The 25,669-nt window shown below is 46.8% G+C and overlaps 1 protein-coding gene across 2 annotated transcripts in view; it reads right to left on the bottom strand.

The window, feature by feature from the left end:
- The window catches only part of PNKD (PNKD metallo-beta-lactamase domain containing), a 68,658-nt gene that overhangs the window by 18,540 nt on the left and 24,449 nt on the right, over positions 1–25,669 (bottom strand). Inside the window, exon 1 of one of the 2 annotated variants that reach the window (XM_081096393.1) lies at positions 735–911. The exons of the other annotated variant lie outside the window; for it this stretch is intronic. Coding sequence (XP_080952519.1) covers positions 735–892 — 158 coding nt within the window. The 5' untranslated portion in view covers positions 893–911. Of the gene's footprint in view, positions 1–734; positions 912–25,669 lie in introns of those variants that run through there. 2 annotated transcript variants of the gene reach the window in all.

Here is a 25,669-nt window from a genome sequence, read left to right as displayed (position 1 = left end):
TCAGTGTCTCAGGGCAGAACAGAGCTGGTTAGTCACTCTTGCCTGCCTAGGAAGGGGCAGAAGTAGGGGGAATGGACAAGTGAGCACAGGGTAGGGAGTGAGGACAGGATATGGAGGGGGTTAGACAGTAAAAAGTCATTGGAGGTCAGTGAACCTTAAGTCAAGTGTGTTAAGGAGGGTGGGATTTCACAGCCTGGGGCTTCCCACACAGGCCAGGATAGGGGGAAGGGGACAGACTGACCTACAGGGGTGGGACACTCGCTTGGGACAGGAGAGCTGATGTGTGGTGGGGAGCTGGGTGATGGGGAGAGGGGCAGGGACGCGTGGAAAGAGTTGGCATATTCAAATGTCACTTAGGTGGTAGGTGGCATCCCATCTACCCTGCACCTGTCCACCGGGCCTCTGGGCCCGGGATACTGCACCTACCCTCCTTTTCCAGCTCCCTGTCTCCGCCCTCACCTTCTCTTTTCTCCAGATGTCCCCTCACGCCTCATGTCTGGCCACCCTGGCCTGCCCCTCCAACCCTCCGTTACCAGCCAATACCAATGTCCAACCCACCGACTTCTCTTCCTCCAGATCAGTGGTTTCTCCAGCCCGCCTCTCCCACCGCTCTTCTCTGGACCCGGACCCCCCAGCCCTCACCCGCACTGACCCCCCAGCCTCCCGCGGCCGCCGCCGGTCAGTCCCCCCAGCCCGCCTTCCCGAGCGCCGCATCCCGGGCGCCCCGCACTAACCCAATTCGGAAGAGCAGCTGCTTGCTGCGCGCCATGAACAGGCCGCGGAGGGGCCGCCGCGCTCGGCGGCTGCGGGAGCTCAGGAGCAGGACGAGGACAAGCAGCAGCCCGCAGCTGGCGACCCACAGGCACGGCGCCGGCCAGCCCAGCCAGGCCATGCTGGGGGGAGGCGCCCGCCGCCGCGGGGAGGGGGGCGGGGGCGGGGCGGGACGTTGCTAGGCAACCACAGGGCCCAGGCCCCGCCCCCTGCGCCAGCAGGCTGGGGGGGCGGGGCGGCGATGGGGGCGTTCTGGCCCCACTGGCCATTGACTAGCATTTTAACCCGCCTCTCGCCACCCGCGGTCTGGCGAACCCCTCGAATGCCACCCGGGCAAAGGCGGCCCGGCCCCGCCCCCGCTGGCCAGCCTGGGGGCGGGACTCGAGCACCCTCGGTCCTGCACGGATTCCTGTGCACATTCGCCTGAATCCTTCGAAGGGACCTAGGCTTGCAGCCCACCCTCCACGCAACTCTCACCTTCCCCCCTGTAGAGGAACTCTGGGAAGGGTCCTGGAATGCTCCTCTTAGCGGGAAAACTTAGGCTCATGAAAATTTTCAGCTGGAAGGAACTTGAGAGATCATGTGGGTCAGCGGCCATTCGTTCCTTTATTCATTCACTTAGTTACTTTTCTATCCCTCCTGTCTGCCAGGCACTGTGCTAGGCTCTGAAGATACAAGGATCAAAGACACCCAGTCTCTGCATTCCTGAAGCCTACAATCTTGAATCTAGTAGAGAAACAAACCAAATAAGCAGACAAACATAATTGTGTGTATATGTATTTATACTTATACATGTACATATATGTATATGCTATCTATACATACATACATGTGTGTGATTGGGGGCCAGTGATATGGAGGACAGAAGACCAGTTTAAATGGCGAAGGGCCCCCTGAGCAGATGACATGTAAGCCATACCCTGAAGGATAAGAGGCCACAGAAGCTCAGAGGTAGTGACTGGACCAAGGTTATGTAGCAATGGGTGGCAGAGACAGGACCAGGGCCAAAATATTCCGACTCCCAAGCCCTGAGGGAATTCCACATCTCTACCCACCACCCAACCCCCACTGTTATGGTCCCTGGGATGGAAGTAGATGTAAGGGCAGGCGTGGTAACATCTACAAATTTGGGCAAACCAGAGCTATGGCTGGACTCCTGGCTCCAGTCTTGCCCTGACCCAGCACAGGAAGGGAAGGAAATGCTGCAAACAGTCAAGCTAGCTCTCTCACCCACTGGGAGGTGGTTGGAGGGAAGCAGGTGAGATGGTGCTAGATGACCCCCAAATCACACATTTTTCTCTCTCCCTCTTCTGTACTCTGATTAGGTAGTTGGATCTAAAGGCTGAGCTTCACCACCACCCCTCCCCCCACCCACCCACCACCTACCCTGCATGGAGAGTATGGAAGTATAGGATCTTCATGCACAATGAACTGGAGCTCTCATTCCCCACCCCATCCCTAAAACCCAACAGATGGGCTAAATGATCCCCAAACTGAATTGTAATCCCAACACCTGGTCCTGGATTTCATTCAGAAACACCAGACATAAAGTTTCTCTTATGTGGATACATCTTGAGAGCAAGAGCCTATAGCCTGCTCCCTCCCTGTCTCCTTGCCTACAATTCAGCTCCTTCTCACTGCCTGACACATAAAGGGCTCTTAATAAACAAGATAGAATTGAAGTAAGCCCCTGCCCTTAGCTTCCTGTGTGCTACAGAGGAGGCAAAGGGGGAAGACTGACAAGCTAATTTGCAGAAAGTTCTTCCAAGGGAGTTTGTGTCTATACATGCAAAGTAAAGAATTATGAAGCCTCATCAAAAGGCATTATGAACACACCTTTCTGCAGATAAGGCTGTGCCAGGCATTATATTGAGAAATTAACACACAGTCCATGTCATCTGAAACAGGAAATGCAGGCTCAGACATAAACCAGCAGAGAATACAGAGATGACCAAATTCTAATCTCAAGCCACACACACATTAACAAGATTAAGGATAATAATCTAAGCTGCATTTTATGAAATATTTGGAGCTAGGACAGGGCTGGGGATAAGGAGTGAGGGTGGGTGTTTTAGGGACACATGCAGACTCAGGAAGCCAACCTTCCCCTCCCCTGGACTGTTCTGGGAGACTTCCAACCTCTGCTCCAAATCTGCTTTTGTTTCACCTCTGCTCCGTGAGAATCTTCTGTGCCTGCCAGGCCGATGCTTCATTATTCGCCCCCTCTTGCACTGTGTTAATACCTAACAGCTTATATTTCGCCTGAGCCCATCATATTGCTTCATACCCTCATGACTTTGCACAGACTGTGCCCTCTGCCTGGAGTGCCATTCATTCTTTGTTCCCCAAAGATTCAGATCAGGTGTGCTCTCTTCAGGAAAGCTTTTCTCCAGAATTCCCACCCCAGCATGGGCTTAAACATGCCTCCCACCCTTGTGCTAATTCTAGGTCTCGTACATACAGTATAGCATCATTCAATGCAATACTCCTATGCCATATATTTTGTTTACATGTTTATTTCAGAGTCTAGAGCCTTGAAGGCTTTATTATATTTCTTAAGAGTAGGGACTATGATTTCACTTTTTTTTCATCTTTGAATCTCCAGTGCCAGACATATACTAAATACTCACAAGTGTTCTTTTGTTTTTTTATTATTTATTTATTTATTGGGTGACATTGGTCAACATGAACATATAGGTTTCAGGTGTGGGTTTCTATGTTACAAGATCTGTATATTGCACTGTGTGCCCACCACCCATCACAAGTAATCTTTGAAATGTCGACTCCAAGGCCTCTGCTTGATGGGGCCAAGCCCATATCTTCCCCGTCATCAGATGCCATTCTTCCTCTTTTCACCAAAAACCAGCCACACTATTTCTCAAATGTGCCAAGCTCATTCCCATCTCAGGCCTTTACTCATGCTCACTCCACTTGAAACTTTCCCTCCAGCTCTTTGACTCAGTTGGGTGGCTTGTGAAGCATGAGCCAGAACAAGCCTGATGGCTGCATATTTCATAACATTAGGGAAGGCTGCAGGAAAGCCAAGTCTGGGGACCCTTACAATCTAGGTCTTTGCCCATGACCTCTTCCCCTGAGTAGCTTGGGAGATACTGCCAACGCTAAGGTTTGCCTCTGACTCTCCTAAGGAGAGACCCATTGGTAACCTGGGTCAGGTGACTGGCAGTCATGCAGGTCTGGCCTGTGATGTGGTGGTCTTAGAGTTTAACTCACAAAGAGCAAGCCTCCTTCCAGGTTCCTGGGGTGGGGGTGGGGTTCTTAAGTCATCTCCTTATCCATTTGCCATCTTAGTCTGTCTATCTCTGGTGTCTGAATCCTGCCTTCCCAACTGGCCTGTTAGCTCCCCTTAGGATTGAAAGCCTGCCTTCATCTTTGCATCCTAGCTCAAGCTTGATGCCTGGTGTTTGGCTGGCATTCAGGAAACCGATGATGATGATGATGATGATGATGATGACGACGACGACGACAATGATGACCACGATGACACAATCATGAAGCTGAGATGATTGGAGCTGTTTGGATGTTAGAGACAAGAGACATCATGTTGGACCAGGGTGAAGAAGTTCAGTTTAGAAAAGTTAGCCAGTGCAGAAGTGGTGACTAGGATAATCTGGCTCCACTCAGCCCAGCCCCAATCACATGCAGCATTGGTTCATGCCCCCACCCCAAGCTCACCATCCCACTGTGAGCTTCCCTCCGAGCTGTTGTGCTGTACACCCCAGAACCCTGGTTTGCTTAGAAATAAATCCCCCTGACATCCTCTGCCTCCTACCTCTGTCACATGCCTTTCCAGGTCAACATCACTGCTCCTCCTGCCTCATTTAAAAACTCTCCACCCTCCTCATCAGTCCAGCCACAGACCAAGTCCAGACTCTGAGGAGTTCGACACTGTTTTTAGACTTCCTGCCTGATGCCTGCCACCAGGTAATTCCAACAAGTATGGCTCCTTCAACATTTTAGCTCAACTTTAGGGAATCTAGGAACCACACAGCTTGTTAAAATACAGAATCCTTGGCCCCTCTCCAAGAGATTCAGACTCAGTAGGTCTGGCTGGGCCCAGGAATCTTGCCTCAGTGATTCTGAACTCTGCCTTGGCCTCAGTTCCTGACCTCAATTCCAAGGCTTTCAAATGCAATTCCACAGCCTACTCACATGGTCACACCCTGGATTTCCCTGAAACTTTCTACGTCTGAGAGCCTACACTCCAGTGTCCTTCTGCCTGACTATCTCACTCCCACAACATGCACCCTTCCATCTCTAGCCCCTCAAAACATTTTTCTTCTAGCCCTTCAGCCCTCCAGCCTACATGGCTTCCCTCTCACTGAGAACTTAGGGTCATCTCTTAAACCACTCACCAGCTGTCAGCTTCCTCATACCCTGTCCCTCCAACCTCAGTCTACCAACTTCCAGACCTGCCTGTACCAACCTGACAATCCACTTTTTCTGCTCCAACCTCGTGGACAGGAGAAAACGACTGTCCCATGTGAATCAGGGCCTCCACATATCGGCCTTCCTGGGACATTACACCAACGCTTGGCAGTGCTTTTACATGGCTGAGGTTGCCTCTCATTATCCTCAGGCCCTCCAATCTTTTGCTTTCAGCTAATAGCCTTCTTAGAGACTTGCCCATCCCTCTACAAATTTTGTTACTTACATTTAAAATTTTTAGAGGAAGTACTATTAGCCCCTCTTGCTCATATCTTTAAGCAGTGTTTCTCCTGGCCACCATTTTTCCTTACCATATGCGCAAACAGGGATTATCTCCCTGCCTTAAAAGCTTTCCTTAACCTTGGGTCATTTTATAGATTCTGTTCTGCCTTTATTGCAACACTAGAGGCCCAGTGCATGGATTCATGCACCAGTGGGGTGGCATGGCCTGCAGGGATCAGGCCGAAACCAGCAGCCCAATGCCGCCTGCCGCTCCTGCCTGCCTCTCTCATTCATCCTGGTCCCGCTGTGTCCAGTCAGTCCAATCGATTGGGAGAGGCTCAAGCCTCCACAGTGGTGCTCACCAGCCATGAGCCCTGCGTCTGGCACCCATTGGTCAGGTGAGCGGTGCTCCCACTGTGGGAGTGCACTGACCACCAGGGGCAGCACCTGCATTGAGTGTCTGCCCCCTGATGGTCAGTGCACATCATAGCGACTAGTCAACTGGTCAACTGGTCACTTAGGCCTATATATATATACACTAGAGGCCTGGTGCACAAATTCATGAACGGGTGGGGTCCCTCGGCCTGGCCAGCGATTGGGGCTGATTGGGGCCGGCTGACCGGGGGGAGGGACCGTGGGAGGTTGGTCGGCCATGGGAGGTTGGCTGTGGGAGCACACTGACCACCAGGGGGCAGCTCTTGCATTGAGCATCTACCCTCTGGTGGTCAGTGCGTGTCATAGCGACCGGTCAACTGGTCATTTGGTCGACTGGTCGTAACGGTTGCTTAGGCTTTTATATATATAGATAGATAACCTAGGTTCCTGAAAGTCTGCCTCCCTAGGTGTGGTAGATTACATTTCAGTTCCCAATTCTTAGTCTCTCCCTGTAAATACACCCATTACCATGTGTCCGTGCATCATTTCCATGGAGGTGAAATATATTTCCCCACACCACTGAGGTTTGGCTTGGTTTTGTAACTTGCTTTGGCCAATGAAATCTTAACAGACATGATACATAGAGAAGTCTTAAATGTACTATTGTGGTTAACTTGGCCTCTGTTCCTGTGCCTTTCCTTTCACCTTGAGAACATCCCTCAGGAAGTTGCTGGCCTAAGAAGGATGTAAGGTACATGGAGTTGACTTGGCCCCACTCATGGCTTGGAAGCCAGTGCAACCCAACAGAGCCCAGCCTAGATCAGCTGAAACCCAGCCTGCCCACAGATGCACGAGAGAAAAAACACATGCTATTGCTGTATGCATCTCAGTTCTGGATTTGCTTGTTACACAGCATTATTGCAACCGTAGCTAACGAAGACAGTGGGAACAAAGAGGTTAGTTATTAATGGTGTTGGAAAGGCATGGTGCTTGGATAACTGACTAGCTATTTGGAAAAGAGCAATCTAGACCAGTGCCTCCCAGAGTACATCAAAATAAATTCCAGGTGAATTAAAGTTTAAGAAGATAAAAGTAAACCTTATATTGTTAGAAGGAAATTAAATATATTTCTGATCTCTGATAGTGGAAGACTTTCTCAGGCTAAAAGCAATAAAAGAGTTTTTCTAATTTTCTTTAATAGGCATATATTACTTTTAAACTCAGACAAAGGGAAACAGACCTAACAAGGGAAAGAATTGCTCTCTTGGCTACTTAAAAAAATTAAACCTTCTATAGGTTTTTTAAAAATAACACAAACAAAAGAAAAGGCAAAAAAAAAAAAAGTGGAAAATATTTGCCTCAAATTTGCAAAAGAGAAAGCAAAAAAAAAAGTGGAAAATATTTGCCTCAAATTTGCAAAAGAGCCGAAACCGGTTTGGCTCAGTGGATAGAGCGTCGGCCTGCGGACTGAAAGGTCCCGGGTTCGATTCCGGTCAAGGGCATGTACCTGGGTTGTGGGCACTTCCCCAGTAGGAGATGTGCAGGAGGCAGCTGATCGATGTTTCTCTCTCATCGATGTTTCTAACTCTCTATCTCTCTCTCTTCCTCTCTGTAAAAAATCAATAAAATACATTTAAAAAAAAAAATTTGCAAAAGAGTTATTCTACTTAATATATAAAGACCTTAAATAAATGAGAAAACACAAAGACCCCAATTAATAAAGGGATAAATAAATGGCATATATATGAAAAATGTTATAACTTATAATCAAGATAATGCAAGCTAAACAATGAGATATGATTTCTATCTATCAAAATAGCAAAGATTAAAAACTGTCCTGGCCGGGTAGTTCAGTTGGTTAGAGCATCATCACAATATGCCAAGATTTTGGGTTCCATCCTAGGTCAGGGTAAATACAAGAATCAACCAATAAAAGCATAAATAAGTGAAATAACAAATCAATGTTTCTCTCTCTCTCATGCGTGCAATCTAAAAATCAATTAAAAAAAGAAAAACCTAATAAAATCCTGAAAATTTTTAAGTATATGGAAAGATGGGTGTTTATACATTGTGGTGGTGTCATTGGTACAATTTTCTTGATGCAATTCTCAATATGTATCAAGGCTTTAAAAATGTTCCTATCCTTTGACTCAGTAATTCTGTTTTAGAGGTTTCCCCAAAGGACCTGTCCTAAAATATACCATTTGAAATGTACACAATAGTGAGACTGTAAACAGCCCTTAGGTCTGGAAGGGAAGAGTTAGGTACCATGAACCTCTGTGCAGCTTTTACATAGTATTTATAATTAGAACCCAATGACATGTGTGATCTGGGAACAGAACATGGACACTAGGGGGGCAACTGCCAAGATCTGAATAAAGACTGTAGAGAGGGTAGGGTCTAAGAATTGAATGCATGTTAACTTCCTGGTTTTGATGCTGATACTACAGATAAGCAAAATGTGAACTTGGGGAAGCTAAGTGACAGGTGTATGGAACCTCCTTGCACTTTTATTAGAAGCAAATATTTTGTAATTCTGAAATAGCTTTAACATAAAAAGTTTTTAAAAAGCTAAAATACGCACAGCTTGGCCAATGTGGGTCAGTGGTTGATGTCAACCTTGGAACCAAGAAGTCACCAGTTTGATTCTCAGTCAGGGCACATGCCCGGGTTTTGGGCTCGAACCCCAGTGTGGGGTGTGGAGGAGGCAGCCAATCAATGATTCTCTCTCATCATTGATGTTTCAATCTCTCTCTCCCCCCTTCTTCCCTGAAATCAATAAAAAAAAATTTTTTTTCAAAAGAATATCTCCTATTTAAAAAACACACACAAATAGAATTGTGTTCATATGTTCATAAAGTTGTTTATTTTAAAAAACCCCACACATTATGGCCCTGGGCGGTGTGGTCAAGTGGTTAGAGTGTTCGCCTACAAAGTGAAGGTCAGTGGGTTCGACTCAAAACTATAAATTTTGTATAATTGATAATATTGCTAAAAATAAGGATGCATAAAAAAAATCTAAAATGCTACCAGTGACAATGTTTTATTGAAGGTCTCATTCAGTATCACTTCTTTCTTTCTTTCTTTCTTTCTTTCTTTCTTTCTTTCTTTCTTTCTTCCTTCCTCCCTTCCTTCCTTCCTTCCTTCTTTTCTTTTTAATATATTTTTATTAATTTCAGAGAGAAAGGGAAGAGAGAGAGATAGAAACATCAATGATGAGAGAGAATCATTGATGAACTGCCTCCTGCATGCCGCCTACTGGGGATCAAGCCAGCAACCCAGGCATGTGCTCTTGACCTGAATTGAACCTGGGACCCTTCAGTCCAAAGGCTGATGCTCTCTATCCACTGAGCCAAACCAGCTAGGGCACTTTCTTTTTTTCTTTTTTTGTTAATCCTCTCCTGAGGATATTTTTCCATTGATTGTTAGAGAGTAGAAGAGAGGGGGAGAGACAGAGAGAGAGAAAAACATCGATGTGAGAGAGACACATCCATTGGTTGCCTCCCGCACATACCCGGACCAGGGCTGAGGATTGGTCCTGCAACCAATGTATGTGTCCTTGGCTAGAATCAAACCTGGGACCATTCATTCTGTGAGCTGACGCTCTATCCACTAAGCCAAACCAGCTAGGGCATTTGTTTTCTTTTTTTACACTTTAAAAATATTTTCTGACCTTTGATAATAAAGGTATATTACTATATTAATAAAAACTATCATTTTATTAAAACAACAAAACTTCCCATCTAGCTCAGGCCACTCAACTGAGCTTCTGCCCCACCATTCCATCCTAATTTGGCTCTGACCCCTTGAACTTCAAACCTGTTCGTCACTGTTCAGTTTCTGTCACTTAACCTTTGGGCAGAGCCTTCTTCTCTCTTCGCCTTCCTGTCACAGTCTCTTCTGGTTCTCCTCTCACGTCCCTGACAAGCTTCCCGGCTGATGCTGTCACTCATGTGTCTGGTTTCCCCAGAGGTCAGTACTTGGCCTCTTCTTCTCAGTTTCATTCACTGCTTCTCCTGACTTCAGCTATCACTTGAAATACAACTCATTACTCCCAGGGAGAAATGTCCATCCCAACTTCCCTTTTTAAAAAAATATGTTTTTATTGATTTTATAGAAAGAGGACGAGAGAGAGATAGAAACATCAGTGATGAGAGAGAATCATAAAATTTAGATAGGCTGCCTCCTTTATGCTCCCTACTGGGGATCGAGCCCAAAACCAGGAATCAAACCATCAACTCCTGGTTCATGGGTCAAAGCTCAATCACTGAGCCACACTGGCTGGGCCTAACTTCCCTCTTGAGTTCCAAATCTAAATGCCCATCTTCTTCCCGGTTGTCTCCGTGGTGGGGCAGGTAGGAGAGCCTCGGTCTCTCTGTAAAGGGACTGGTAATCTGCAGGAAGCTATTTTGACGATTAACTATGGTTACTCAAGTAAAGGATGCTGTGCCCAAATCATCACAGTTACTTATTAAATGTTCACTGATGTTATTGCATTTTGTATCATTTTTCTGGCCTTGTGGGTACTCTGATAGATATATCATGAGTGCATGCCAAGGGTGTGATCCTTCCCCTCCTAATGGCATCACCCTTATTGGTTCATTGCAGGCACCTCCAGCTCCCATCCACCTTATTACATAATTGTCAAAGCCTCTGGAAGCCCAGGATTGAATCAAGTCTTCCCCTTGCTCAAAGCCAGTGTCTACACAATTAAATTCACATTGCTTGACTTTTAATAGGATCTCAGCCCAGTTTTCTAGTGTTTTATGCTCCCACTGCCATCACGTGCCCCACCCCCTTCAGTCAACCTGCACTAGTCAGAGTCCTGGGGTTTTTTGCCCCCCCTACACCTGCCCCACCACGCCTTGGGGAGTCCTTAAGGCACACTTCTCAAGGTACCTTCGGCCCCAGCACACCTGAGGCGCTCTAAATCACTCCCAGGAGTAACTGTAACTCATTAAGACTCTCAGTCTGGGGAGTTCTGCAGGCTCTTCCAGGGGAGGAAAGGGCAGGGAGTTCAGTCCCCAGGAAGACTGATATGCCCGACCTTTGGTACAGCTCCTTAACAACCCTTTTCCTTTTTTTACGTTTAAAAAGCTTTATTGTTCTTAGAGAATGAGGAAGGGAGAGAGAGAGAGAGAGAAACATTGATCTGTTGTTCCACTTATTTATGCAGTCATTGGTTGATTATTGTATGTGCCCTGACCAGGAATCAAACCCCCAACCTTGGCATATTGGGACGACACTCTAAACCACTGAGCTACCTGGCCAGGGCTCAACCCCTTTCTGATTACCACAACTCTTTGCAATTTTGGTCACTACTCCATCTCCAGACCCTGGAAAAATGCCTACCACATAGTAGTCAAAAAGAAATAAGTGGCTTGAAAAGTAGCCCTCACTCCTTTCCACTTTGAATGATGGGGGAATCCTAGAGGTGGGGGTGGGGGGTTGTATCTCCTTTGCAGGACTGTGTCTTTCCTGTAGGCAGAAACAGGGCCCTGTGCTTCTGGGTCTCCCTACCCCAGTGCCTAGCACTCTGTTTGAGCCATGCAGGGTAATAAGTGTTTGCCCGTTGCAGGGAAGGAAAAACAACGGAACAAACATGTATGAAGGTTTACTGTGCCCTGAGCCTGCACCAAGCCCTTACAAGTAGTATTTCATCATCCTAACGACCCTATAAGGAAGGTAATAGTGTCCTCATGTTAGAGATGAACAATTGGAGCTCAAGGAGGCTGAATGACATGCCTCATCACAGGGCTAATGAGGGACAGAGCCAGAATTCAGTCCTGGTCTTATCTGACCCCACAGTACAGGCTCTTTCTGCTGATACTGTGTTGCCAACCAGGGTAGCGAGCCTGCCAGGAAACAGATAACACCCTCAAACTGGTAACTGGAAGACAGCTTTATGAAAGGACTACTCCCCAAGGCTATGGCAGTGCAGTTCCCAGGGCTGACAGCGGGGCTCTGTCTCCACCTCCAGGCGTGACAGGTGAAGGGAGGAGCAGGTATGGAACCTGAGGGACAGAGCTGTATGGGCAGGGCCATCTGACTAGAGCTGTCCCCTTTGGTTGAGGGATGAGCCAGGCCTTGGTGACCCTTCAGAGAAGAAGACCAAATAACCTGACCTCAGGGACTCCTTGCCTCCTTCCTTCTTCTGTGAGGCTCTCCACCGACGAAGAGCCAGCCCACTGATGTGTCCGCACTGGCCAGCTCCACGCACAGTGAAGGGTGAAGATGGACATGGGGGCCAAATGGAAGAGAGCCCGCCAGGCGAGGCTAAAGACGACGTGTGGGTTTGGGATGGCAGTGGGCAGGGGTGTACTGACTCTTCGGCCATCACCTTTCACCTGATAACTGGGGCAGCTCTGAGATGACCTCCCTGCTCTCATGCTCTACTCCCCAACCCATCCGCCAGCCAGAGCTGGGGGATTTTCTTAAAACATGACCCAAATCATGTCCTTCCCCTGCTCAAGCCCATTCAATGAATTCCCTATAGGATAAAATCCAAAATCCTTACGATCCCTAAAGTCCTACAGATCTGGCCTCCACCCACCTCCCCAGTCTCCTCTTAGGCCACACCCCAGTGCTCACCAGTCTCCAGCCACACTGGAAGTTTCCAGAACACCCCAAGCTCTTTCACCTTCCGGGAAATAGTCACAGCATGCCTGCCACTACGCACACAGAGACACACACACACACCATACACAGGGTGGGCTTACAGTTGTTGCGTACATGGAATGCAGAGTTTATTCTTGTATTATTATTATTTATTATTGTATCATTTTCCATATAGACAACTAAAACGAACTTTTACCCACCGTGTACACACATGCACACCCACCCACACACCACACACACACACACACACACAAATAAATAAGTAAGTAAGTAAGTAAGTAAATAAATAAATAAATAAATAAATAAATAAAATGGCATGGTGTTTGCATATAACTTACACAATCCTCCCATACACTTTAATCACCTCTAGTTTACTTGAAACCTAATACAATATAAATGCTATGTAAATAGCTATTATACTGTATCGTTTAGAGACTAATGACAGTACACATCAGCAACAACATTCACATTTTTCCCCATTGAATATTTTTGATCAGCAGTTGGTTGAATTAGAGATGCAGAAACTGAGGATGGGGTGGGGGCTGGGGTTGACTGTAAGTGCTTGTATTTTTCTAGTCATTTTTGTAACAGTTCTTACAAACCAATTAGTTGATTTTAGGAATGGTCATGACCAGCAGTATAAAAAACATGGCACTGAAGGATCCTCCAGCTATCTAGAAAACTGTTAGGGTTCCCCTTTTTCTTGTCAAGTGATGCTAGCTAGCCGGATCCTGCTCCCTAGTGGTCATGTTTGGGAACTGATTGTCTTCATAGAAACAATTTTTAACTTGAAAATAAATTCATTTCAGTAAAAAGTACTGAGTGGCCAAAACCTGTTTGGCTCAGTGGATAGAGCGTCGGCCTGCAGACTGAAGGGTCCCAGGTTCGATACCAGTCAGGGGCATGTACCTGGGTTGCAGGCACATCCCCAGTGGGAGATGTGCAGGAGGCAGCTGATCGATGTTTCTCTCTCATCGATGTTTCTAACTCTCTATCTCTCCCCCTTCCTCTCTGTAAAAAAAAATCAATAAAATATATTAAAAAACAAAAAAAAAAAGTACTGAGTGCAGGCCCCAGGGCAGGCATCTGGGGGGTGGATCTGAGGTAAATTATGACATAAGCTCTCACTGCTATAGTCTTCCCCGAATGATAACTGCAATGGGTCTGTACTGTCCAATATGGTAGTCAGTAGCCATATGTGGCTATTGAATAGGCTTGAAATATAGCTAGTACAGTACATCTGAGAAATTGAATTTTAAATTATTTAATTTTAATTCATTTATATTTAAATATAAAAATGGAAAATTGTTTCAGTTACTGGAAAACACTCAAATATGTTTGTTTTTTTGTGTTTTTTTTAAGTGCGGGACCCCCCCCCGCCCGGGGGGGCTGTCGCTGCTGAGCTGAGGCCACCAGGCTTCGGAACATCGCCATCCCGGGGCCAGGCCAGGACCGGCCCTTGCGTCACGGCCGCGACCTCAAATATGTTTTTAATTCACATAAAGAACCTGGGTATGTGAATCTACTTTTTCAACTGTGCATTTTATAATATCTAAATAAACATTCAATATTTCTGATGAAAACCCAACATCCAAATCGAGATGTGCTGTAAACGTAAACTACATACCACATTTTAAAGAGGCCTTGGTGGAGTACCTCATTTGGTCAGAGTATTGTCCTGATACCTGAAAGTTGCAGGTTCAATCTCCAGTCAGGGCACATGCAAGAATCAACCAGTGAATGCATAAATAAGTGGAGCAGCAAATAATACCTCTCTCTCTCACACACACACACAAAATCAATAAACAATATTAAAAATAAAATAAAGGCCAGTACCGGTTTAGCTCAGTGGATAAAGCTTCGGCCTGCGGACTCAAGGGTCCCCGGTTCGATTCCGGTCAAGGGCATGTGCCTTGGTTGCGGGCACATCCCCAGTGGGGGGCCGTGCAGGAGGCAGCTGATCCATGTTTCTCTCTCATGGATGTTTCTGGCTCTCTATCCCTCTCCCTTCCTCTCTGTAAGAAATCAATAAAATATATTTAAAAAAAAAATAAAATAAAATAAAGACCTCCTGCCCTAGCTGGTTTGGCTCAGTGGATAGAGTGTCAGCCTGCAGACTGATGGGTCCTGGGTTCAGTTCTGGTCAAGGGCACATGCCCAGGATGCGGGCTCGGTCCCCTGTGTGGGGCATGCAGGAGGTAGCCGATCCATGATTCTCTCTCATCATTGATGTTTCTATCTCTCTCTTCCTCTCCCTTCTCTGAAATCAATAAAAATATATTTTTAAAAAAGATTATAAAAAATAAAATAAAGACCTCGCATGAAAAAAAATCCCAGTAATAATTTTATACTGATTAAAATGTTGAAATAATATCTTGTTGGATTAAATAAATATATTAAAATTATTTTTACCTGCTTCTTTTTACTTTTTAAATGTGGCTACTGGAAAATTGAAATTATGTGGCTAACAGAATTTCTTGACAACTTTATCATGTATGATGAATCTTTTGGGGGTTTTCTTCCTTGTATTTTTAAAAATATTTTTCTTTTTTTTTTATAATTCTTTATTGTTGAAAGTATTACATATGTCTCCTTTTTCCCCCATTGACCCCCTCCATTCCACTCTCACCCCTCTTTTGAATTTCTAATTAGAGAAAAAGAGGGGGGTGGAAAATGTGTCACATTGTTACCAGAAAGGAGACCTGGTCCTGAGCAGGCCTGCCTAGGGCCAGCCAGTAGTGTGTGGGTTCTTGACTTTGTGCAGGAAAGATTTTACAGCATGAATCCAGGAGGACATTTATTAAAGGGGACAGTGAGCCCTGGCCAGTGTTTCTCAGTGTTAGAGTGTTGCCCTGCACACTGAAGGATCAAGGGTTCAATTCCTAGTCAAGGGGCAGTTACCTGACTTGCAGGTTTGATCCCCGGCTCAGGTCCGGGGCAGGCAACCAATTGTTGTGTCTCTCACATCCATGTCTTTCTCTCTCTTCCTCCCTTTCTCTGTCTCTCCCTTCCACTCTCTCTAAAAATCAATGGAAAAAAATATCCTCGGGTGAGAATTATAAAAAAAAAAAAAAAAAAAAAAGGGCAGGGGGTGGGGGGCAGGGACAGGAAGAGCCTAGGATAGAAGAGTCAACAGGAGAGGGACTGGGTAGAGAAATGAGCCGAGGCTGGGCTGCTTCGGCTAAGAAGTCAGAGAAAAGGGGGCTTTGGGGATAGTGTCGGGGTTAGCCCAGGATGAACTGCCGCTGCCCATTGCTCCCTGGTTGCCAGCCTTGTGGGCTCCCTTCGAGTTTAGAGTACGCATGCCTGCGGGGGAAGAAGAGGAGGGAGGGAGAGAGGCCAGCACGCTCCATCGGAAGAACACATGCGGGGGCCTTGTGGGGCGTGGGGTGTGAGGAGTTTTAAAGGCTGGGAGTTTTAGGGGAGGCCTTAGGGGAGGATCCATAGAATATTCATGAGGCCTATTCCCTTACTTCACCTGTGCTTGGGTATGGTTGGCAAATGGCACTAATTGGATTTCTGTTATCTGTCTTCCTGAGTAGGGGGATTTAAGCTATATACGCTCTGGTTGGGGAGAAGTGTAAATGTACTCTTACGTATCCTTGATTACAGAAGATGAGGATTTTGCAATTTACTAGATGGCTGTAAACTGCTTGGCTGTTTAACTATCTGTCTCAGTTTCCCTATTCTTGTTTGTCCTGGCTTACTAACCTGTCTCAACAACAGCATTCACAGACTGGAGATCCTTCTGAACCTGCACAGGAGGGCTCTCCGAGGGAGATGGAGGAAGCTGCTGGAATCCTCATTCAGACGAGGGTGGGGATAGTGAGGTGGATTAGAAGTGGTGAGATGCCTTGACCTTACCACTCAGAGTATGGTACACACAGCAGCAGTAGCAGCATTACCTGGAGCTCCTAAGCAACGCAGACTCTGAGCTCCACCCCACCCTACGAAAGCAGAATCTGCCTTTAACAAGATCGCCATGTGGTTTGTTTGCACATTACAGATTGAGAAACAGTCACCTATTTGATAACCAAATGGAGATACAGGTGGCAGTTCTCTGATTGCTTTTCTTTGCTCAGTGACGTAGGAAAGCAAGGTCAAGGTTGAGAGTGAGACTGCCAAGAAGGTGTTGGAGTTTTGAAGAGATTGGACAAAGGGCAGAGTAATTACCTAGGATGGGAATGTTAATGTGAATGAACCAGAAAAACCTAAGTCTTCGTGAGCTGGAGGTGAGATCAGTCAGCACCTGCATGTTTTTCTCCTCCCTTTCAGCTGTGTTGGTGCAGAACTGGGGTTTTGCCTGCTGAGTACCACAGGCAGAGAGAGGCAAAGGAGTGAGGAGTGATTGCAATAATGGATCTAAGCTGGTTAAGAAGGGATGTGAAGCTGGAAGGGACAAGGAACAGCAGATAAGATGCATAGATTGTCAATCTTTTTTTTAAAAAAAATTTATCTTTATTGTTGAAAGTACTACAGCGAGCCTGCAACCGCGGCTTGTGCCCTGACTGAGAATCGACCTTGACCTCCTGGTTCATTGGTTGATGCTCAACCACTGAGCCATGTGGACCAAGCTAGATTGTCAATCTTCATGTGGATCAACGTGCAGTTGTTGGAATCAGGGTCAGTGCTGGAGAGGGAGATGGTGGTCAGAGTGAAGGGTGCTTGAAATTGAGATTATGGAGGGGGTGCAGTTGGTGGTAAGGAAAGGTTCTAGGGTAGCTACTATCTTGGGCTGAGAATAAAATAAAAGGAAATAAAATGGCTGCTGGTTTTTTGGAGAGTGGAGTTGCTTAGACAAATGCAAGTGAAATATGATGAAGAGCTTCTTGTCCAGGAGGGGGCTGCAAATGCTGGGAATCCCCAGCAGGTCAGGATGACCTAGGAGGCCAAGGACCATGGTGCAGTAGGCAGGGTGTGAGGGCACACAGCTGGAACCTGGGCCTCCTGAGCTATAGCAAATTCATCATCCAGGCCCTGTTTAGTCTTCCAAACGCAATCACACCACTGGCCAAACTCAGGTTGTGTTAAACACTGAATCACTAGGCCTCTATCTCACCAACAATAATAATAATTAACAGTGTTTGCTATGTCCCAAGCTCTTGAAAACTATTGTTTTTAATCCTTACCACCCTATATTGTTCCCTTTGGCAGATAAGGCTACCAGGGCTCAGAGAAGGTAGTAATAATCCCAAATGGCACACAGACACTAAAGCAATTTCAACAGAGCCCAGGTCTCTAGAGCACCAAAATTGGCTGATAATCAGATTCACCCGGGAGAATTTGTTTCAGCCTTCCGGGAAGATTCTAATACATAGATCTAAAAAAAGAATCCCTTAGCAAATACTTTCAAAAGCCCTCTGGGTGTTCTGATGGTCAGGGAAGATTGGAAAGCATCACCCTGAGTCCTGCTTGCAGCTCTGTGGCCCTCAGGCTGGTTCCTGGCCCAGCTTTCCGCAAATGGCAGCAGCACTTTCTCTCTCGGGTAGGAGGAGCTCTTGCCCAACCCACTTGTAGTTCTGTCTATTGGGTAGAGTCACTAATGTCCCTTCATTTTTCAAGGCTTTCATATAGATGATTTCATCTGAGGTTTCAAAAGTCGTAGAAGGTAAGAAAGAGCAGTATGCTTAGACACATATATAGTCAATTGCTGATTAACGCCAGGGATACGCTTTGAGAAATGTGTTGGGTGATTTTGTCATTGTGAGAATGTCACAGAGTGCACGTACACAAGTATAGATGGTATGGCCGGCTACACACCTAGCCTATATGGTATAGTCCATTGCTCCTGGGCTACAAACCTGTATGACACGTTATTGTACAAAACAACAGGAGATTAAATCAAGTACAAGAGAAAATGAGGCAATCAAGATACTTGGTAAGCAAGTAATGCAGGAAGCTGCTGCCAGTGTACAACCACATACTGTTTTACAGAACACTCTCAAATAATGATAAAAAGTATAGTATAGGCATTTATCATCACTATCGAGTATTAGGTACTGTACAGAAGTGTATGTGCTACATGTTTATACAATTGGCAGCATAATACATTTGTTTACGCCAGCACCACCACAAACACATGAGTAATGCATTGCGCTGCAATGTTAGAAAGCTACGCTATCATTAGGCAATAGGAAATTTTCAGCCTCATTATAATCGTATGGGACCACTGCATATATGGTCTGTCCTTGACCGAAACATCATTATGAAGCACTGACTATACAGATAAAGAGATGGACCTCATGGTTATTCAGTGACAAAGCCTCCTGCCTGGGACATCCAAACCCACCATTCTTTCCACTCTCTATCTATCCTATCTAATAAAAGAGAAACATGGTAATTAGCATACGACTGCTACCCTTCCCATTGGCTAATCAGGGCAATATGCAAATTAACTGCCAGCCAAGATGGCGGCCGGCAGCCAGGCAGCTTAAAGCGAACATGAGGCTTGCTTGCTTCAGTGACGGAGGACTCCAACATTCCCCGCCTGCCGCTGCCTGCCAGCCTCTGACCTGCAACTCTAAGCAACTATGTTACAAATATAGAAGCTAAACAAAACCCCAGAAACCTGCTTTAGTCCGCCAGGCTTCAGCCAGCAGGATCGCAACATTGTTTCAAATATAGAAGGTAAACAAAGGCCAGAAACCTGCTTTCAGCAGCGGAGGCCTAAGAGCTGGAGCCAAGCCTCAAAGCTAAAGCTGGCCCAGAATAAAAAAGAAAAAGAAAAAAAGGAGTGGTTGGGAGCTTCAGTCACCCGCCAGCCTGAAAACAGCCCTCAGCCCCTCACCCAGACTGCCCAGGCACCCCAGTGGGGACCCCTACCCTGAAGGGTGTGTGACCAGCTGCAAACAGCCATCATCCCCTCACCCAGACTGGCCAGGCACCCCAGTGGGGACCCCCACCCTGATCCAGGACACCCTTCAGGGCAAACCAGCCGGCCCCACCTGTGCACCAGGCCTCTATCCTATATAGTAAAAGGGTAATATGCCTCCTAGCACCGGGATCAGCGGAGCCGAGAGGCCTCCTGGCACCGGGATCAGCGTGACAGGGGGCAGCGCCCAAACCCCCTGATTGCCCTGTGGCTCTGTGTGTGACAGGGGGCGGGGCCACAACCTCCCTATCTGCCCTGCTCTGTTCGTTACAGGGGAAGGCGCCCCAACCCCCTGATCAGCCCTGCTCTGTGCCTGATAGGGGAGCTCCCCAATCCCCTGATTGCCCTGCAGCTCTGTGTGTGACAGGGGGCAGTGCCCCAACCCCCTGATCAGCCCTGCTCTGTGGGTGATAGAGGGCGGCGCCCCCACCCCCAGCCCCCACCCCCCAGGCCCTGCTCTGTGTGTGATGGGGTAGAGCCATAACCTACCCATTGGCCCTGCCCTGAGTGTGACAGTGGCGGTGCCCCAACCCCCTGATGGACCCTGCTCTGTGCGTGACAGGGTACGGAGCCCCAACCCCCCTGATGGGCCCTGCTCTGTGCGTGACTGAGGGTGGCATCGCAACCTCCCGATCTGCCCTGCTCTGTGCATGACAGGGGGCGGTGCCCCAACTCCCTAATCGGCCCTGCTCTGAGCCCAACCAGGGGCTGCACCTAGGGATTGGGCCTGCCCTCTGCCACCCGGGAGCAGGCCTAAGCTAGCAGGTCATTATCTCCCGAGGGGTCCCAGACTGCGAGAGGGCACAGGCCAGGCTGAGGGGCCCCCCCCTCCCCCCCGAGTGCACAAATTTTTGTGCACCGGGCCTCTAGTCTATATATATAAAAGCCTAATATGCAAAGTGTTCTCTTGGGAGTTCCACCGGGAGTTCAATCGCTTGCTATGACATGCACTGACCACCAGGGGGCAGTGCGGAACGAAGGGTGGCCCCAGCTGGCAGCAGCCAGAAGGCCCTGATCGCCAGCCAGGCCTAAGGACCCTACCTGTGCACAAATTTCGTGCACTGGGCCTCTAGTTTGTTTATGAAAGTGCTAACTAATGTTTACATATAGTAAGGCTAATTTTTAGGGGGAAAAGCTCTAACTGTCCTCCCCTCCTCCCCTAATATATCTGTCATTCTGTCTGAGAGCCTTGTGCTGACCCTAATTTAGAGTATTTGAGTTCCCTCAATTCAACAGATGATGGGGCAGGGCTGTGCCGAGGCCTAGAGATGAATGAGACTTTGTCTTTGCCCTCCAGTGGGAGAAAGAGCCATATTTACCCCGGGCTGGGTTAAATGCCTCATTCAGTAAATACAAAGTGCTCTGGAAAAGGCAACTTCTTTGAGGAAGTTAGGGCATTTGTCTAAGCAACTCCACCTCTGGGTGGAGTAACCGTAAGCTCTTGTATCAGGCACCTGCAGGAGGAGTGTGTAGGCCGATTAGTGGAGCCTGGAGGCTGGGCTGCAGGGGACCTGGCTGCCGAGAAAGTTCTTTGGATCCACCAATCCAGTTAGGGTTTCTCACCCACTCCCTGGAGTTCCGCCCGGGCTCTTGGGAACCACTCCAGGGGCCCACCCTTCCTCTCATCAATCACTAAACTTTGGCTACTCCTTCCCTAAAATAAACATCAGCTTGATCCCTTTCATTTCTCCAGCCCCTTTTCTGCTGCCACTGACTTGACTTTCCTCCTAGGGCAGGGTTGCCAGAAAAATACAAGATATCCAGTTAAATCTAAACTTCAGATAAGCAATGGATACTTCCCCAATGCTGTATGGGACAATGGAAGAATACTTATACAAAAAATTATTTGTTTGAGTTCAAATTTAATTGTTTGTGGATTTTTAAAAAAAGGAAAATGGAAAGTAACCTCACAGGGTGAGCTAATTAAATTCCTAACTGGGCAGGTCATGGTTGGTGTCATGACACAGACCTAGAACTTCTTGAAGAGTTTTAAGCCAGCCTGTCCATTGGTTTGTGCAAAGGTTAACACACCTTTGAAATACCAAAAGTAATACTCCTCAAAGGGTGTATTAATGGGAACACATACTTGCGTTAACAATCCTGCAATCCAATCCCCAGTCCCTACCTTGGTTTCTCCAATCTTCCCTTCCTTAATCTCAAATGCATAAAAGAAGCTACAAACTTACTCTCTGGAGCATCTGAGACCTTGTTTCCTGGCATATTAGTCAGTTTGGCTCAAATAAACTCCTATGAAAATTCTCTATAGAGCTGGCTGTTTCTTACATCGACATGCCTGTCCTCGTCCTTATTCTCAGAAGTTGGTGACTATGCCCCAGGGGCACTACCGCGCCTCTCCTACCCTTCCAACTTCCCTCCAAATAGCTATTGCCAGTTTCATGGCTCCCCATGGCTCTCTGGGTAAAAATCTCAATTCCTGGCCCCCTGCCTCTTGCCTAGTTCTGTTTCTCACCATTCCCACCTCACTCCACCTGCCCAGTCTTAGATTGCTGGGACAATGGGACCTAAGCCCTTCGCTTCAAGTGCTGTTCCCTTGTGGATGACAAAGGGGCCACATACTAAACCTGACAAACTCAGAAGACGCCTGCATGGAGGACTCTACAAACTCCAGAGACCGGAAGTAACCACAGAGGTTGGTTTGAACATAAAAGTTCTGTTAATGTAAAAAAACCATCGAAACCTGTAAAGAATTTTTGTGAGTTTATTTGAGCCAAACTGTAGACATATGCCGGGAAGCAGAACCTCAACGGATTGAGATAATGCTCCAGAGAATGGCGGGGTTACATCCATATTTATACATTGCAATCAAAGGAGGAACATAGGTGGGTTACATGAAATTCATTGGTGATAGATTAAGGAGAGGCCTAAGCAAAGCAGGGAAACCCCTGGGATTGGATAAAAAGTAAAATGATGGACACATACTTAGGTGGGAGCAGGAACAATTAACATGATGATGAAGGGATTTGTGGTATCTGTCCTGGGACCCAGCACATTTGGTTGTGCCCCAGGGGCTCCAGATAAAGGGAAGTCACAAGTTACCCAGACATTTCAAGGGTATGTTATCATAGATGCAAAAAGACAGATAGGCTCAGTTAAGGTAAAGGTTGATCTTGTCAGTGAAGATACTGGCCTAGGACGTAACTGCCCACCATAACTGCTTATAGTTAAAATTTAATTTCAGACCATCCTTTGTGGTTACTTTAGGTCTCCGAGTTTGCAAGACCGCCATGCAGGCCTCCCTTGAGCTTGTCAGGTCAGCATGTGGCCCCTTTCATCCATAGTTCCTAAATGGAAGTGAGTCATGGAGGGCCTGCCAGCATGGCTCAGTGGTTAAGCATCACCATGAGGTCAAGGCATATGCCTGGGTTGTGGTCTAGATTTAGAGTAGGGGGTGTACAGGAGGCGGCTGATCAATGATTCTCATCATTGATGTTTCTATCTCTCTCTCTCCCTTCTTCTCTGAAATCAATAAAAAAATATTTTTAAAAAATAAAAGTGAGCCCTCGCTGGTTTGGCTTAGTGGATAGAGCGTCGGCCTGCGGACTGGGGGGTCCTGGGTTCAATTCCAGTCAAGGGCATGTACCTTGGTTGGGCACATCCCCAGTGGGGGGTGTGCAGGAGGCAGCTGATCAATGTTTCTCTTTGATGTTTCTGACTCTCTATCCCTCTCCCTTCCTCTCTGTAAAAAATCAATAAAATATATTTTTAAAATAAATAAATAAATAAAAGTGAATCATGGAGGGATCTTTAGCCCCCAAATCTGATCTCTCACTGCCCTTGCTCTGAGGAAACTTCTGAATCTGAGTCATTGGTCTGAGATAAGTAAACAAATGTTTAGTTGAATAAATGGATGCACAACAACAGAAAAAAGTGAGTCATGGAGGACTGTCATGTCCTGGGTCTATAGTTTCTTTGACCAAAGTTCAGTATTTACCTTAACTGAGCTGACTGTTGTCTTTTTGCATCTATGATAACATACCTTTGGATGGTCAGAGTAATCTTTTTCAGATCCCTCAGGGCACAATCTCGCAGCAGAGTATGAGACCACAGAACCCCTCATGTTATCTTGTTCTCTGCATACCATCTCTATGTGCTGTAGGTGAGCATTGTTAACTATCCTATCCCCACTACTGTAAAAGAAGTATGTGTCTCTGTTTCACTTTTTATCCAGTCCCAGAGTTTTCCCCACTTTGCTTTCTCCTGCCCCCTTAATGTACCATCAACAGATTTCACGTAACCTCTCTACATCTCCTTTGATTCTAATGTATAAAATAAGCTGCAAAACTGCATTCTCTGGAGCATTTTCTCAATCCCTTGAGATTTTGCTTCCCAGCAATTGTCAGTTTGTCTCAAATCAACTCATAAAAATTATCTACAGGTTTGGATGCTTCTTATCTTGACACAGGAGCTAAAAGGGGTCAGGAGAAGGAAATCACTTATTGAATGCTTATTGTAAACCCTCACTCTGGGCCTGATGCCTCAGATGCTCTTTTAGGATTATAATCTTGACTCCATGATCAGAAAATGGGTTCAGGAGAAAGAGCCCGCAGCAAGGCTTGTGTGGTTTGTCTGTTTGAGTCCCCACATTCCACTTTCCCACGGGGCAGATGTGATTGCTGCCTGGAAAACAATGTCCTTGGAGATGTCTCTACTTTGGAAGTTCTAGAAAGTGGAGGGTGCTTTCTGGAAAGGGTGCCAAGTGTAGAGAGCATGCAGGGATATCGGAGGTCTGGCCAGATTCTACAAGGCCTTGCAGTTCACCTAGGGCTCCACACTGTGATCGAGGGGGAGGGTGACATTGAGCAGAACTGTGCTTCTTCCATGAATGCTTGCTGGAGACTTCCTAAAATGAGGCCTTCTGTCCCTACGAACTGAACTTAGGTTGAAGGGCTTTATTATCAGAATAATTAGCTAGTTATTGATATTAATAATAGGAAGAGAGCAAAGAGAGAATCAGACACTGTAAGCATGGTCATCTGGCAGCTTCCCCAGGAAGCTACAGCTTCATGCTCCCCAGGGAACCACCGGTCCATTCCCTGCAGATCACTGGGGGAGGGGAGCAAACAAAGGGGGAGATGGGCACATGCACAGTGAAGTCAGTGACAAAGGGGAGGTGCTTGCCTGACAGTTTGGCCTGGGAAACAGTGGATTGGCTAAAGGGTGAACCCCATCAGAAATACACAAAATCTTGGAAAATTAAAAATCCCCAAAGAGTTCCCTCCCCTTTTCTCTGTTGTTCCATGTATTTGAATGTTCTCTCTCCAGAACCATGTGGCCTGAAGCAGCTGCATGGTCCATGGCCATGTGGACCCCTCATGCAATGGACTGCAGCTGGAAATACAAGCTAGTCAGATGCTGAACTAGACTTTAATATGGAACAGAAATTCTGGGCAGTGGCCTTAATTCTGGCCCTGCTGAAGACAAGATTGGACTTCCTCCATGGCAAGATGGACAGAGATGGGAGTTTGGAGGGGAACCTCCTTAATTTTACATCATTAATAAAGCTTTCCATGAAACCCCATCATCCCGTGGGGGGCCTCAGGAAATTATTTTCCTCATGGCACCCCAAGAACTCCACTTCCACTGACAATAGTTTGAGACAGACTAGTAAGCCAGGACAAATGGAATGGGGAAACAGACAAAGAGCTGAAAAAATTGGCTGAGCAATTTACAGCCAGATACATACCATCTAGGCCTTAGTTGTATTTCAGCTCCAGGCTCAGAAAAGCAGAAAAACCAGGTGGGCAATGCCAGGACCAGCAACAGCGACTAACGACTAACGACCCTGCCCTGGTACTGACCAATCAGTAGAGACCATGACCCTGGAAGAACACACCTGGAAAACTGATGAATATTCTGCTGAAACCCTCCCCCGAGGCCTCCCCTAACACTCCCACCTGCAAGAGAGATAAAAGCCTCAAGATAAAGAACCCAGCTTGCTCTTGCTCTGGGGAGCACACCCACGTCATTACCTTCCCCCTCTTCTTCCCGCACAGGCACCCATTTACTAAACTCTAAGGGACCTCAAGAGCCTTGCAACCAGGGGAGCATGGCAGTGGCAGCTCATCCCAGGCTAATCCCCTGAACCTGTCTTCGAGGCCCTCTTTTCTCCGACTCCCAGAGAGCTAAGGCAATCCAGCCTAGGCTCTCCTGTTGCTTCTTCTAACCTAACCTAAGCCCTTCCTGTTTTACTGTCCCCAGCTTTATTTTTTATATATTTTTAAAATATATTTTATTGATTTCAGAGAGGAAGGGAGAGGGAAAGAGAGATAGAAACATCAATGATGAGAAAGAACTATTGATCGACTGCCTCCTGCACGCCCCCTACTGGGGGTCGAGCCCACAAGC

This window comes from Myotis nattereri (assembly GCF_964212035.1).
Source record: "Myotis nattereri genome assembly, chromosome: 7".
NCBI classification, from domain to species: domain Eukaryota; kingdom Metazoa; phylum Chordata; class Mammalia; order Chiroptera; family Vespertilionidae; genus Myotis; species Myotis nattereri.
Note: the sequence above shows the minus strand (reverse complement) of the source record. Positions and strands in the feature narration are given on the sequence as shown.